The 14,326-nt window shown below is 36.3% G+C and overlaps 1 protein-coding gene across 2 annotated transcripts in view; it reads right to left on the bottom strand.

The window, feature by feature from the left end:
• LOC124863302 (glutamate receptor ionotropic, NMDA 2A-like) overlaps positions 1 to 14,326 on the bottom strand; it is a 287,376-nt gene that overhangs the window by 109,735 nt on the left and 163,315 nt on the right. For both annotated transcript variants that reach the window (XM_047357637.1, XM_047357636.1), the window contains one exon: positions 2,544 to 2,710. In XM_047357637.1, coding sequence (XP_047213593.1) covers positions 2,544 to 2,710 — 167 coding nt within the window. The remainder of the gene's footprint in view (positions 1 to 2,543; positions 2,711 to 14,326) is intronic.

Raw genomic sequence — 14,326 nt, 5'->3', positions numbered from 1 at the left:
ATTCTTCATATAATGAAGAACATTATGGAGAACACTGAGTGTCTTCAGTCAGAGTCTTCTTCAGATCTTCTGTAAGACAAGCCTCCACAGGAGATCCTTCCTGCCCACAGCCATCAGCATCAGCACCAACTGATATTAGCTAGCTTATTAGTCAGGCTAATGTCTGTGACTTTTTTAAAATTGTTCCGAACTAACCAATTAGTTTTTCTTGCATCGGATAGGTGTAGTAGTCCTCTTTCAGCAACCTGACAGGTATTGTTCAGCAACTGGTGAAGAAACGGGAGCTCTGCATCATGCTATGCTCTGGCACTTTCTCTGGCACCTCAATAAAAGCACTGTACACTATAATACAATAAAACCATAACTTTTAGAAACCTCAGTATATCTTGATTGTAATATCCAGCCCATGCCTAGCCACATTGAAACCACAAACGTCAAAGTATTTCATTAAAATTGTTTGTCATGAATTCAGGGAAGCACATACCCAATATTGGACTATTTGCAGCCCAGCTAAGTCAATATGTTTGCTGCAGTTAGAGCTGCAAGTCTTTGAGGTATGTTTTTGCACATCTAGAGAGTGACATATTTCCTGATTCAGAGTTGCAAAATAGTGCAAGTTCAGGCAGACTGAACAAAGAGCATCAATGACAAGCAATTTTCAAAACTAGTCACAGAATTTTAATTAGGTTTCCTTCTAAACTTTGACTGTGCCCGTTTAACAGATTAATATGTTTTAATGTAAACCAGTGCAGTTGAGGTTTGTATGTTAAGGGTTATTATCCTGCTGGAGAGTAAACCTCCATCCCAGTCTTAAGTCTTCTACAGCCTTGCAAGATTTTGTTTCAAAAGCTAACTTTAGACTTTGCAACAACTTTATTCCTGACCTGTGTGGTTCACCTGTGTGGTTACACTGTCCTTGTTCTTCTATTGCAACAATAGGCAAGAACAAAAAAAAATAAATTACTCTTTACCTATCAAAAAGGCAGTAAAATCTTATTTCAGCCATGATCAATCCTGTGTTTTATATATGAACATTTTATTTGATTTCTTTGTATGTGTAGAACATTTGGGTTTTTACCAAGATCTGGTGGGAATTTCAAATCTGTGAAACTGTTCAAATATATATATATATACTGTAAAAAGGGTTAACGTGTTGAACACTTTATATCATCAGTGCATTTTCAATGTAGACAATATTAAGCCGCTCAGGTGGACTTTCATCATAGTAGATGCTCACATCTGATAGAGATTACAGTGCCCGACATGCTAGAAGACACAGGGAGTAATGGAAGAACTGTTTAAAAATAGAGGATTGGTGAAAATGTGGATTTATTACAAATGATTTAGCCATTGCAGTTTCACCAAAAATGTTGCAATTACATGACTTTCTAATATTTTTCAGCCCTACAATGACCAAAATGTAAATGAACACAGTTAAAATCCTAAAACATACTGTATTTTGTATCTGATTTGAGTCCACATACAAATCCATTAACACAAGGAGCACAAAATAGTAGTATTTCTTTTCAGACTGGAAAATTATGTCAAGTGTCCCAAAAGTTTTGTACTATTGACCCCTTCTAGTGTATGCACAGATAAAGTAGGAAATGCAAGCATGTAAGTCACAGTTTGTTTTATTACTGACAGCACAAAAATACAAACACCAATAAACAAAATAGGATAGCCTCTCCTACAACAGATGTGGGGGCAGAAGCAGGGGAGCTTGGAGAGTCCAAATTAAGAAAGGTGGAAGAATACCCCTTGCATCTAAAAAGAGATTCTGGAATGAAAAAAAAAAAAACAACACACAACTTAAGTACACCCTCAACACATAATTTAACATGAGAAATCAAGTGAAAAATACAGGCAGGGCACATAATACTAACTAGTTATCTTGTCTACTGTCTTCATGCAGGAAGCAACAGCTTTACTTTCAGAAAAAGTATGATTATCACCAATAGGTTAAAGAACATAAAAATGCTTAAAGTCACAAAACACTCACCCTTATCCATCATGGAATCCAGTAACGCAGTGGCCAAGTCGAGGCCACTCTTTCTCCCATTGCTCACCGGTCAGTGCCCATAAATAGTGCCCATTTGGTTGAACCACTTCCAACTTTTTTGGTTTTGACCATTTCAGGCATTGTGATTCTTGATGTTCGGGTAATAGCTTTTCAGCGCTTTATGCTTCTTACGACATTGCTTTGTTGTTTGCTGGTACCTGTGAGCAGCCAACAACGGAGTCGCTCTAGTGACGCAACTACTGAGGCCGACCCTTACCCAATCAGTCTCTTTTTTAGCCAAACTCGGCTCCCTTGGAACCCCGGCCAAGGAGGTACTAAAAAAGGGCCTGGTACCAAGTAAACTTTACAAATAGAAAATCCTAAAAAATACGTATGGTCGAGTAGGTAATAAGGGAAAAAGATCCAATGCTGACAGAAGTCAGTAGACTAGAAGTGATGTAGATTTAAGTTTTTGTTTATCAATTTACTTAGTTTTTACTTTTCCAAAGTATAAAAGTAAATATAAAGGTAATGAGCCTACCTGTTGTCCACTGTAGTTTTTAGGATGTTGATGAACTCCTGGTATCCAGGAAACTTTGATGTGACAATTGAGAACACATGCCAGTCATACTCTTCCATGATGTTCAGCATTAACAGAGCCTCCTGCTGGATAGAAGCACCAAACTGGAAGAATGTCGACTTTACATCCTGTCAATATGAGGGATAGAGAGAAAGAGAAAGTCGGGATAGAAGAGGGGAGAAGATTAGTTTGAGTATTCAGTTGTATTTTTGTTTCATTTTCTGAATTAATCTACTAGGTTCCAACTGCATCACAGAAACATCAATCAAACACAGAGAATTTAAAAGTTGGCACAAAATGTGTACACACACTCTCCAGTTCCCTCAGCCATACACATACAAACATATGCAGAGATTGAAAGTAATAATCTTCCTGCGAAGGAAATATATGGACGAGGGGCTCTGAACAATTCAATTAAGACAAAATTGGATTGGTGCGGTACAGAGGGCTGCAGAACTCCAGGCCTTGTTCTGGGGAATGAGAGTTGTACTCACTAATATCCACCCCATTAAATCTGACGGAGAATCATTTGCCACTTAATTCAGCCAAACTCAGACATGAGCTTGGACAGTGCAGAGAAGCACTATTACATGTGGACAAATTGTTTCTGTTCATTTAAGTAGCATTTAAAATTATGCAACTATAGTGTGAACTAAATTAAATTGGGCAAAATTAGGTAAGACATACAAAGGTGGAAAAAGGGCTGACAACAGGACAGAAGTGTCATACATACAACTATAGTACACTCTAGATGTATGCACACTTCACAGCATGCTTTTACCGTAACTCTTACATATTGTGGCTCAAAGCATAAGAAAGTGTGAGCTGACTTGTGTGATGAAATATGAAGTCTTTGGTGCCAAAAGTCAAGTCTAAGTCGGTTATGAAGTGTCCTTAGGATGGACCTAAGACAAAACATGATATGAACAACAAGTTGAAGTACTGCTGTAATTGTGGTTGTTTGTGAATTATGTTTTGTAATTACATGCCTTTATTAGTCTGATGTTTGTGAGTCATACTTATTTGCATTTTTAAAGTCACAATAAATTCAAACATACCACTGTGGAAGTAGCTATTTCCCACAGTTATGTTCATGTTTGAAATGTCTTCACAGTTCTTTATTATGCATGTCTGTATTTATATCAACTGTATTACATACAAACATTCATCTAACACCAGCTATCTAGTATCTCAGACACAGTATGTGTTAGAGACATGCTCCAGTTGGCTTTTATTAATGATTTTGTAATCAAACATACAGTGTAAAGGAAGGATTTTAAAATATAAATACACACTCTTTTGCCAAAGCACTAGAAAGCTTGCCTTTACATTAACATTAACTTAAACAATATCTGTCTCGTTTCAAAACATTACCACAAGATGTCTTGTTTGTGGGAATATTTATATGTTCTTTCAGAGTAGGCACTGACTGATATTAAATGGGAATCCCTCAATCACAGACTGCAATGTCTATCATTACAATGGGGCTCTTTCAAGTGTGGGTCAGGGCTCTGAGGAAGTTCCTTCACACCAAACTTCTTCATTTAGGCTCTTCCTGCCCTTGCTTTGCACACTGTTGCTCAGACGTGTTGGAACTGGAAAGAGACCATCTCCACTGGTCCTATATAGCCGGTAGTTTGACATTGTTTGTAGTTTGAAATGTTTTTGCATGCTGCAGCTTTTAGAGTTATTTTTACTGGCACTAAGAGGCCAAGCACAACCCTTAAAAAACAACCTCACATCATAATTCTCCTTCTCCTACCTGTTATACATGTCTCAGTGCAGTCAGGGAAGTACTGTTCTCCAGGCAATCCAAACTAGACAGACAGAGAAGCTGTCCTCAGTACTCTAAATTCCAGTGGCAGCATACCTTACATCACTGCATCCAACACTCTGCACTGCATTTGATAAAGTAAAGGTAGTGTTTCAAGCTAACTTGAGTAGTACTGTGCAGCTAGCTGCTACAGGAATTCAGAAATGTGGAAAATAGTTATTGTAGAATCTCTAACATTTGGTGTCATTAAGGACTTTATGTTAATAATGCCTATTACTGACCATCAAGGCCCTGTGATGGATGCACAACCTGTCCAGGGTGCACCTTGCTTTTTACTCATTGAATGTTCTAGAGAGGAACCAGAGATTATTAAAATGGATGGATTAGTGAATACTTTGACAAAATGCTGTTTTGTCACTGAATGAACCACAGCCTGGGAAAAATTTGTTCGAAAGTGTCTGTTCATATAAATGTGCTCCAGTTTCCAGATTTAAAGACATGTGAGTTTTAATAAATGTTTAAGACAAATTGGTTTGTAACCTGCATCTTTGCTAGCCTTAAACTGCCCAGACCACACAGGTAGTCAGCCTGTCTTAACCTTTTATGACCTTAAAAGTTGTCAATAAAACTTTATTATGCTCTATACATTTACCAAATATGAGTGTGCAATACTTCTGGTAAACGTGCAGGAAGTTAAGCATTTTTATTAATGTATATATATTTTTAAACTGGTTCAAGAATTGGCTACACAGAAAAAAACTGATATTTACTGTGCACTTTGTTTTATTAAAATTAACATTATAAGACATGTGTTATAAGGTTAATTTTAAGAAAACAATGTGATTAACTTCTGCAAATCTCTGCAGAAAGTCATTAGTTTTGGAAGCAGTGTTGGAGCATGATATAATAAAAATATATCAAACAAGAAAATGTATGTCCCAGTGGGTTCATGTGACAACAGCACTTAAGTGATTATTTGCATTTTACAGCAGCATTACAGCAAATTCACATTAATTTTATACATGTGGTTCCACAGGGAGAGATAAAGTAAATACTTAATCCTGGAGGGAGTGTTTGATAAATGGAGAGAGTATGTGTATGTAAAATATGTTTAAATGTTTTTTTCTAAAATTTGAAAAAACATAACATCTATAATGTGCATATCTTTGTGTTTTGCATTGCTGTATTGAGTAATTTCTTTGCTATGTTTATGAGCTAGTGTTTCCTTTCTCCCACCCTGATAGATTCTTAGTGAGATGGGAATTCATTGTTGTCTGTATTTTTGTCACTGGGAGAAAATAAGCAAACATATTCTGTTTCATTCCCTCTACTGTACATAAAGATCCTTGAGTGCTCTTTAATGATATTGTATCTCTATGTGGGATTTCCTCACTCTCCGCTCAGGCTCAAGTGCTCTTTGGGGAATTTGCTGCTTTGGAGCTGTGTGTGTGTGTGTGTGTGTGTGTGTGGACTCAGATGTGGTAGAAGCTAAAGCTGGATGGTTGGGTGGGACAGGAGGAGGTCATGGTGTAAAACCTGTCAGTCCCTGTGTTCATCACAGCAGCAGAAGAAACTCCCACACTGAACTGCAAAATGAAGAGAGCTGTCCACACAGCCTTGCATGTAATAAAACAAAAGGAGGTTCAAGTTTTCTATGTTAATATCTTTTGAACTACACGTGTTTGATTTTCTTTCTTTTCTAAAGTGGTTTATGACACTAAGTGAGAAATGGGCTTATACTGTATAAGCAGACTGTGTCTTTAATAATTTCATAGTAATGAATTGTACTGAATACTGCAAATGATATTTCAAAATTTTCAATAAAATTTGCTAATTAATGCATTTTGCAATAAAAGTAGATTCTTAAGAAAGTTCGTAAGAAAGATATGGATATGTACAAATTTAGCAGTCATTATAAATTCAAACTGATGTTTGTTAAACTGGCTTTTTGTGAACATACATTGCATAGCAAAAGCATTCATATGCCTTAAACTTTGCTACATTTTTAAACGTTAGAACCACATGCTTCTAAGTATTTTACTGGGTTTGTCTTTGATAAAACAATACAAGGTAGAGAATAACTGAGTAAAAATTACATATGCCAATGCAATTAGGATTCTATATGTGGGGAAGACAGCTTGCTAAAGTTCAAACAGCATCATAGTGGAGAAGAAAGGGAGTTGAAATCACTGTGAACATGGTTTAGTTTGTCTAAGTGTGCTAGATACTGCTGATCTACTGGAGTTTTAACAAACAGCCATCTGTTGGGTTTACAAAGTGTACCGAGAAAATATCCAGTTAGTGACAGCTGTGTGGATGAAAAAGCCTAATTTATGTCAGGGGTCAGAGGATAATGGGCAGACGGGTTCATGGAAAGGGAACAGCAGCTTAAATAAAGTTGTTGTTTTTTTTAACCAACCTTTGCAGAATATGTTCTCTGAAAGTTTTTAGTATCACATTTGGACCAGTTAGTCTGTGTGGAGGGCAAGACCTTGAACTGGTTTTGCTCTTTCCTGTCTGTCAGAAGGTTCTCCTTCTCTGTCCAACTGGTTCAGCTTTCCATCTTAAGGCTCCTTTGAATTATGATGTTTCTCAAGGCTCCACCTTAAGACCTATTCTGTTCTCCCTTTATCTGCTTCGTCTGGTGTCCATTTTTAGGAAGCAATTTTCATTGTTTTGCACATGATGTACAAATCTTTCACCTGCTAAAAGCAAGTGGAAGCCACTCAGTAGGAAACCTGTTAAACTGTTTAAAGGACATTAGAACTTGGAAGGAGCTTAACTTTGCTTCAATAGAAATAAGACAAAGGTCATAGTTTTTGGGAAAAGTAACTTGTTCACATTGTATAGCAGTGCAATTGGTCATTTAAATTCTTTTAGCTGTTCTGCTTTCAAGTATTTTGATAAACATTTGATAAACAAGCCAGTGCCACAGTCCAGTCTAGCTTCTACCATCTGAGGTTGATCACTAAAATCAAACCCTTTCTACCTCATGGAGCTATTGTCTTCTTACAGTTTTAAATGCTTTTGTTATGTTAGTTTTATTGTAGATTTTGTATTGTATTTCCTATTTTGTGTTTTTATTTCTTTTTATTACCTGTACAGCATTCCAGGTGTGTAAAGTGCTCTATAAAAAAAGCTTGATTGGTTGATTGAAAGCATAATGTGTCAAATGGTGTAGCAGATGGGCTACAGCAGCAGAAGAACACACCAGGTGCCACTACTGTCAGCTAAGAACAGGAAAAAGAGGCTATAGTTTATCCAGGCTTATCACAATTGGACAATAATGGTGTGTAAAAACATTATCTCGTCTGATGAGGCTCAATTTAACTGCAACATTCAGATGGTAGGGTCAGAATTATAATAAACAACAGGAAAGCATGGATCCATCCTGCATTGCATCAGTAGTTCAGGCTACTGGTGGTGGTATCATGATGTGGCGAATACTTTCTTGACACATTTTGGGGCAATTGAGCATAGTTTCCAGCAGAATAATCCACTATGTCAAAAACTTTAAATTACGTCAAACTGGTTTAATGAATAAACACCTTTGGGATGTGGTGGAACAGGAGATCTGCATTATGGATGTCCAGCCAACAAATCTGCAGCAACAACATGATGCTATAACATTCATATAGGCTAAAATTTCTAAGGAATGTTTCTGACACCTTGTTGAATCTATGCAACAAAGAATTAAGTTAGTTCTGAAGGTAAATAGGTAGGTGTACCTAATAAAGTAGCCGGTGTGGTTAAAATAAACAAAATAACATTACATTAAAAACAAAAACAGTAGAAATGGAACACAAGCAGAGGACAGTTTATGTAAAGAAGTGGAGCGTTATATTGTTCCTAATCGGGAATGCTCACAATCTGTGACATCGGAAAACAGTCAATTATGGCCTCTCATTTTACCCTTGTCAAGTGTGACATGTCTGCGTTCCACTCAAACTTTTAGCAACTGGCATCCACACATGCAAACACACTCACATACACAGACATCCTGTCACTCATGCCCTGTCTAACACATTTCCCACATTGTTTCCCACTTTTAAACACCACACATTGTTGCAGAATCTCAAACACACCCAAATCGACACCCATAGAAACACACACTTGCCCCACGAGGTAGGAAACGGAGTCCACACTGAGATTGAGACGAGTTAAAAATAGCAGTCCTCATATCCTCTGCTGCTGATAGCATCATGCACTGTCTGGTCTGATCACATGCACATGTACTCAAAACACACACCCGGTCTGATCACCAAAGCAAACACACAGATGAAGCTCTAAAGAACTGATATTTGGGTTTTTGACTGAAGAATAAAGACAACACCAATAACTAGTATATTTATTGTTCCATCAATATCCTTCTATATTTTACACATGTGGCAGATACTCTTTGATCTGCTGGATTTAGCAGCTCTGTTGTGGCAACAGGAAGAGAAAGGCAAAAAAAGGAAAACATAAAGATCCTCAGTGGGCACTTGCTAAATATAAACAGACAAGCATAAAATAGCCAGAGCAAAACAAAAGAGTTAAAAATATCTGTGGAAACCAACTGAAATGCCAAGTAAACAGAACTCCTTATTCAATCCATAAAAGCTGCAGCAAACAAAACTAAACACAAACAATAAAAGATTATGTAATATTGAAATCATAACACATATTTTATTTCTTGTTTTGATCGAAAGCAGATGTAGTTTCTTCATTTAGATGGGCATATCCGATATGACACTTTCTTTTTGGCAAACAAGTTGGTATCTTTTTGAAAACTCAAGATTGAGATGCATAATTATTCACTTACATAAAAAGATACGTATGTTAACGCAGCTTCTCGCTACACAATGAGAAAACATCTCATTGCATGACATGCTTTGTGTGTGGTTAAGGGAACTGGGTTATCTGGTGTTTAAAGATACAGATACTGTTTTGATCATGTCAACCCGATGAGATAAAATCCTGTTTTCCACCATAACGTACTGCCACACGATGTGTTTATACACTGCAGGAAACTTTTTCAATTCAGTTCAAATCAACTCAGTTCAATTCAATTCAGTTGTTTGTATTCAGTTGTATGTATAGCTCTGATGCACCTCATGGCACAAAACAAGCAGATCCAATTTAGTTACAAAAATACAATTCAATGAAATCCAATCCTATAGATAGATTCAGTAATTTTAACAATTTTAGTTTAAAATGCAAATTGGTAATGCGTTTTCTATCTAAGCAACTCCCAGCTGATTGCACCTAGTCACTGACTTTGCAGCAATCCCTCCTCCTCCTCCTGAACCAGAATGTAGTGACAGTAGACCATTGATTTCATTGAGTCCTTAACAGCAGTAGCAATCCCTCATACTGAGCAACCATTTGGTAACATTTGGTACTTTTTATGTTGAAGAAAATGTAAAATGTTAAAAACAGCAGTTTTCCCTTTAGTGACTTCAAAAACAGCTAAAAAGATATGATCTGAGCCAGTAGTAACTTACTGGAACCAGGGTGTTTTCTGCCCAACAACCCTCTGAGATGAAAGAGGCAGAACATCCTTAATTCAAAATAATATTTTAGGGTTTTAAGTCATTTATGTTCTGAGGCACAAATAACGACACCAGACAAGACGCTGCTGCTGCTCCTCAGTGTGTGTGTGTGTGTTTTCATTTGGGACTCATATCTGAGGCTTTATTTATCAAATGTGAATGTTATATCCTTCCCGTGACTTTGAAGTGATTATATTACAATTTCACTGTGTAAATGCTGGTAAATGATTACTAGTTTCTGGCTAGATCACCGGGTTGTAATCCCGACTCGAGCTTTCTCTCAAACAGGAGTACAAATTAGTCTGCTTTTGGGAAATCACTTTAAAATTACTCACAGTTGCACCTTTTCATGTCCTTTAAAGTGACTATACCCAAGTATAATTGTAATTATAGCTATAAGTGTAATTGCTGTAACAGGATCATCAATTTTTATTAAATTCTAACAAAAAAGGACATGGTAGATAAAAATTCTGGGAAGATAAGGAAAATAAAATGGGTCACAGTCAAGACAGTTTTTCTCATTATTAGGTATAGATCTAAAGCGGAACTGGGCTGTATTGATCTATAGTAATGTCAGGACGTGGTGTAGGAGTTGACCCCAGAATGCAGACAAGCAGCCAGAGTTGGGGTGAGTAAAAGTTTTATTTAAAAAAAACTAACTCAGGCAGGTGGTAGCAGAGGCAGGCGTGACAAGCAGACAGGTGTGGCAACCAGGCAGGGACATGAACAACCTTGGCAAGACAGAGTGACATTAATGAATACAGTGACAATCCAGAACAACATCCTATTAGAGTTTATAAACTCCACAGGTTAATATTAATGATGCTAGGACAAACAAGGCTTTTTCCTAGCATGCATGAGGAAAAACAACTGGTAGATATACAGATTGCTTGGGATGGTTATTATGGAGGTTGGCGACAGGTTGCCCGCCTATGCTACAGTTTTTGTGCAGTGAGTTTCAAAATCTTTTGTTCTTTCCTCACCCTCCTCTTCACTGTGTGGTGGCAAGATAAATATGGATCCTCATCCAGTCTAGTAGAAGAGACAATGGCTCTTTGTGTGATGTCATCATTGAATCCAAGGAGAACATAAAGCATTTTACACCCACTAAATAAATGTACACAAAATAAAAGTTGGATAAAAAAGAATATGTGAGATTTTTACGCTTCAAAAAAGTTACATTTATTTTTATGGTTTTTGCACATCTTTAACAGGCATATAAAGAAAACTTGTTGAATCTGTATAAATTGATTAACCTGGAGTCTCCAAAATCTTGATTTTGAAATTTGTATTTAGTTGTTTGACTTGTCTGCTAATTTGTGTTATTTAATTATACTGAATAGAAAAGACAATTAAATAAAATTAAGCTATATGGACACTTTTTTTTAATAAAGACAAACTGGTGCAGTATTTTTAAAACGGCTAAATAAACCAGTACAAAAAGTATCTATCTTGGTATTATATTGTTCACAGTGAAAAAACATTGCACTATCCACATTGGTGTAATTACGTCTTTTACTTACTGTGAATTTCTTCAGCAAATGCCTTATGAACCATGTGAATCTTATTTAGTTTTTTCTAAGTATGAGAGCAAGAGTATGAGAGCAATAAGCAGATCTTGCAACCTCGCTGTGATGAAGAATAAGTGCTTTCAAAGCATGTTTTATTTTATGTAAAGCAGAGCATATATCCTTTGTTTGTGTTGGATAATAATTAGAGAGAGCAAAAGCCCTGAGCTACAAAGAAGCAAACACACACAGTGACACTAAGAAAGATAATTAAGCAAGGCTCTATTTGACGTCACAGATGAAATATTTTTGGCAGAGAAGCAGTCCATTCTAGCAGATAACAGACATGGGGAGAGAAAGAGACTTATTCAAAGTTTATCATGCAGGGACAATGCATGTCTGGATGAGAGTAAGAGTGCATGTGTGTATGTGTTATTACTGTCGTTTCATTGACAGGACTTTTTAACAAGCAGTCAAGGCCCCATGGGAAATGCTGAATCTTTTTCTTTCTCTCCCTCCTTCTATTTTTGTCTCTCTGCAAATTGACTTCTTTTCTTAGTCACTCTATTTTCTAATAAGTCCAGTGGTTTACACTCTGTCTTCCTTTAGTTTAATCAAATCTTCTTTCCAGGGTCTTTTCTATAAATGTAAGGTAAAATATAGGTTAATTTCACATAGCGTGGTGCTCTTTTTTTGTTAAAAAAAGGTACATATATCCTATAATGTGTAATGATCATGATACCATTTTGACCCAAAAAATGGATAACTCAACACCCATTATTGGCAAAAATGCCATCTGTATGTTAAAGGCATAAAAAAAATATGCAAACTCTTACTTGTCTGTTTTCCTTGGCTTGTAAACTACCAATTTGTTGGGCGAGGCGTTGATGGTGTAGGGGTTAAGCATGCAACCATATACCGAGGCTTAAGTCCTCAAGGCAGCTGTCCTGGGTTCAAGTCCCAGACCTGGCAACATTTACCAAATGTCTCCCCCTCTCTCTAGTCACAATTTTAGCCTCATTTTGCTTTCTAACAACTAAAGCGGAAAAATATATGAATGAAGGTAGCTTTATTGAAATTTAGCCATATGGAAATACATTTTATGTCAGAAAAAAGGTGAGCAAAGCTGCAAAGACCAGACTGTAAATAATACTTGAATTACGTGAAAGATGTAAAAAAAAATTTTTTTCTGTGGAATAATTATAAATGAATATGATTTTGTTTTAGAATATTTTAAGTTGTGAACTATGTACATGACTTAACCTGTTTAAGCTCAACTGGGAGCCAGTTTTTGTTGGGAAGGGGGCTTGCACCATGCTGCATGTGTGCCATGTTATGTAAGCTGTCACTACATCTTTTAGTATTATATTGTATTGCATTTTACAGCTTTCCTGCTAAAAGGGAGGATAACAACATTTTACAAAAGAATGCCATTATAGAAGTTGTTAGAATAATTAAAATCAGCAGTCATGAGCAATTTGTTTGTTTCCTTTCTATCATCTTTCCTGTTTTCTCCAGCTTACTGATTAACATTCCCTCTTTAGACACTTATTTTTGCATTAGATCCACATTTGACCCAATATTATGCTGTCCATCAAATGTGGAACCATAGAGAAAAAATTCTAACATGCAAAGAAAAGAAGCCAGATTAAGTAAAGAAATTGTTAAATGAGAGCTGCTGTACAGCAAAAACATTTAATAAAGTAGTGTTTTTGGTAATTAGAGGTAGTACACAAAATCCTGTTGTGGAGTTCCCCTGTTTATGGTGTTATTGACAAAATGCAATCAACAAGGGCATATTAAACCTATTCTGAAATAACAGTGTAATAACGAAGTATAGAATGCATGCAACCAAAGAAAACGACAGAAACAAAGCAAATGTACACAACTGACATCACACACACTGATGCACATTTGCTTAAATGTGCATTAACGTGTAAATATTGTGCGGTCTCACAGTGATGACTGTGAAACCACACAACATCCATGCAACAACTAGTGGATAAGGACTTACTTAAGGGAAGTTTTCTGTTTGCTTGTGGAAGTCTTGTTAGTGTTTTGTGTGTCTGAGCCAGAGGGCTGTGGATCATGCTGAGCTCATGCCAAAGACACAAACAACATAATATGAACCGCAGCACAAAAAGAATGGAGGACCACTTACTAAACAGGACATAAAACAAAAAAACTAAACGCCTCGAATGGCCGTTACATCGCTAGAGCACAGAGAGCTTTATTTATGCTAAAGAAACATAGGATTTTTAGATATATAAAACTCTGTTTTAATATATCAATATGAATTTAGAACCTTTTCAGGAATTAGTTTGGATACCTTATTTCTAGCTCATACCCAATGACAATAATGAATTTGGGTTTTTTTTTTAAGAAGAGAAAAGCAAAATAAAGCAAATCCTGGCATCTTGATGTCAAAAAAACCTTTTTTTTTTACAAGCAGAAAGAATGGTTTAGATCCTCAAACTGTATGGCAGGGCACTTTAACATAAAATTGGCTTCACCACAATTACATTCTAAATATCTGAAATTAATTTATGACTTGGAATATTAGTTAATTACCCTAAAATCAAACTTTAAAAGATAAATCACAGTCAAACTAATTATAGTTTGACTAGTATAAATGACATTAGATTCACCATTAATTTGAATGAACGCTCCAATTCAAGATAATGTGATTGAAGATATCTTGAATTGTTCTTCTGACAGGTCAGAATGAAAATGCAGATATCTTAAACTGCCATTCCAGATAGTCAAAAGGTAGTTGTGACTAGTCAAATCTCATTTTTAAATACTAAGAATGTAACTGCAGCATCAGACAAAGCCTATTTTATGTTAAAACGGCTTGCTACAGCCCAGCAATTTAGGCATAGAGAGGCTGGTTGCCTACATGTGCCAGGACAGACTTGCTCTACAAAA

This window comes from Girardinichthys multiradiatus, chromosome X, assembly GCF_021462225.1.
Source record: "Girardinichthys multiradiatus isolate DD_20200921_A chromosome X, DD_fGirMul_XY1, whole genome shotgun sequence".
NCBI lineage: Eukaryota > Metazoa > Chordata > Actinopteri > Cyprinodontiformes > Goodeidae > Girardinichthys > Girardinichthys multiradiatus.
The sequence above is the reverse complement of the archived record's forward strand: the minus strand, read 5'-3'. Positions and strand labels throughout refer to the sequence as shown.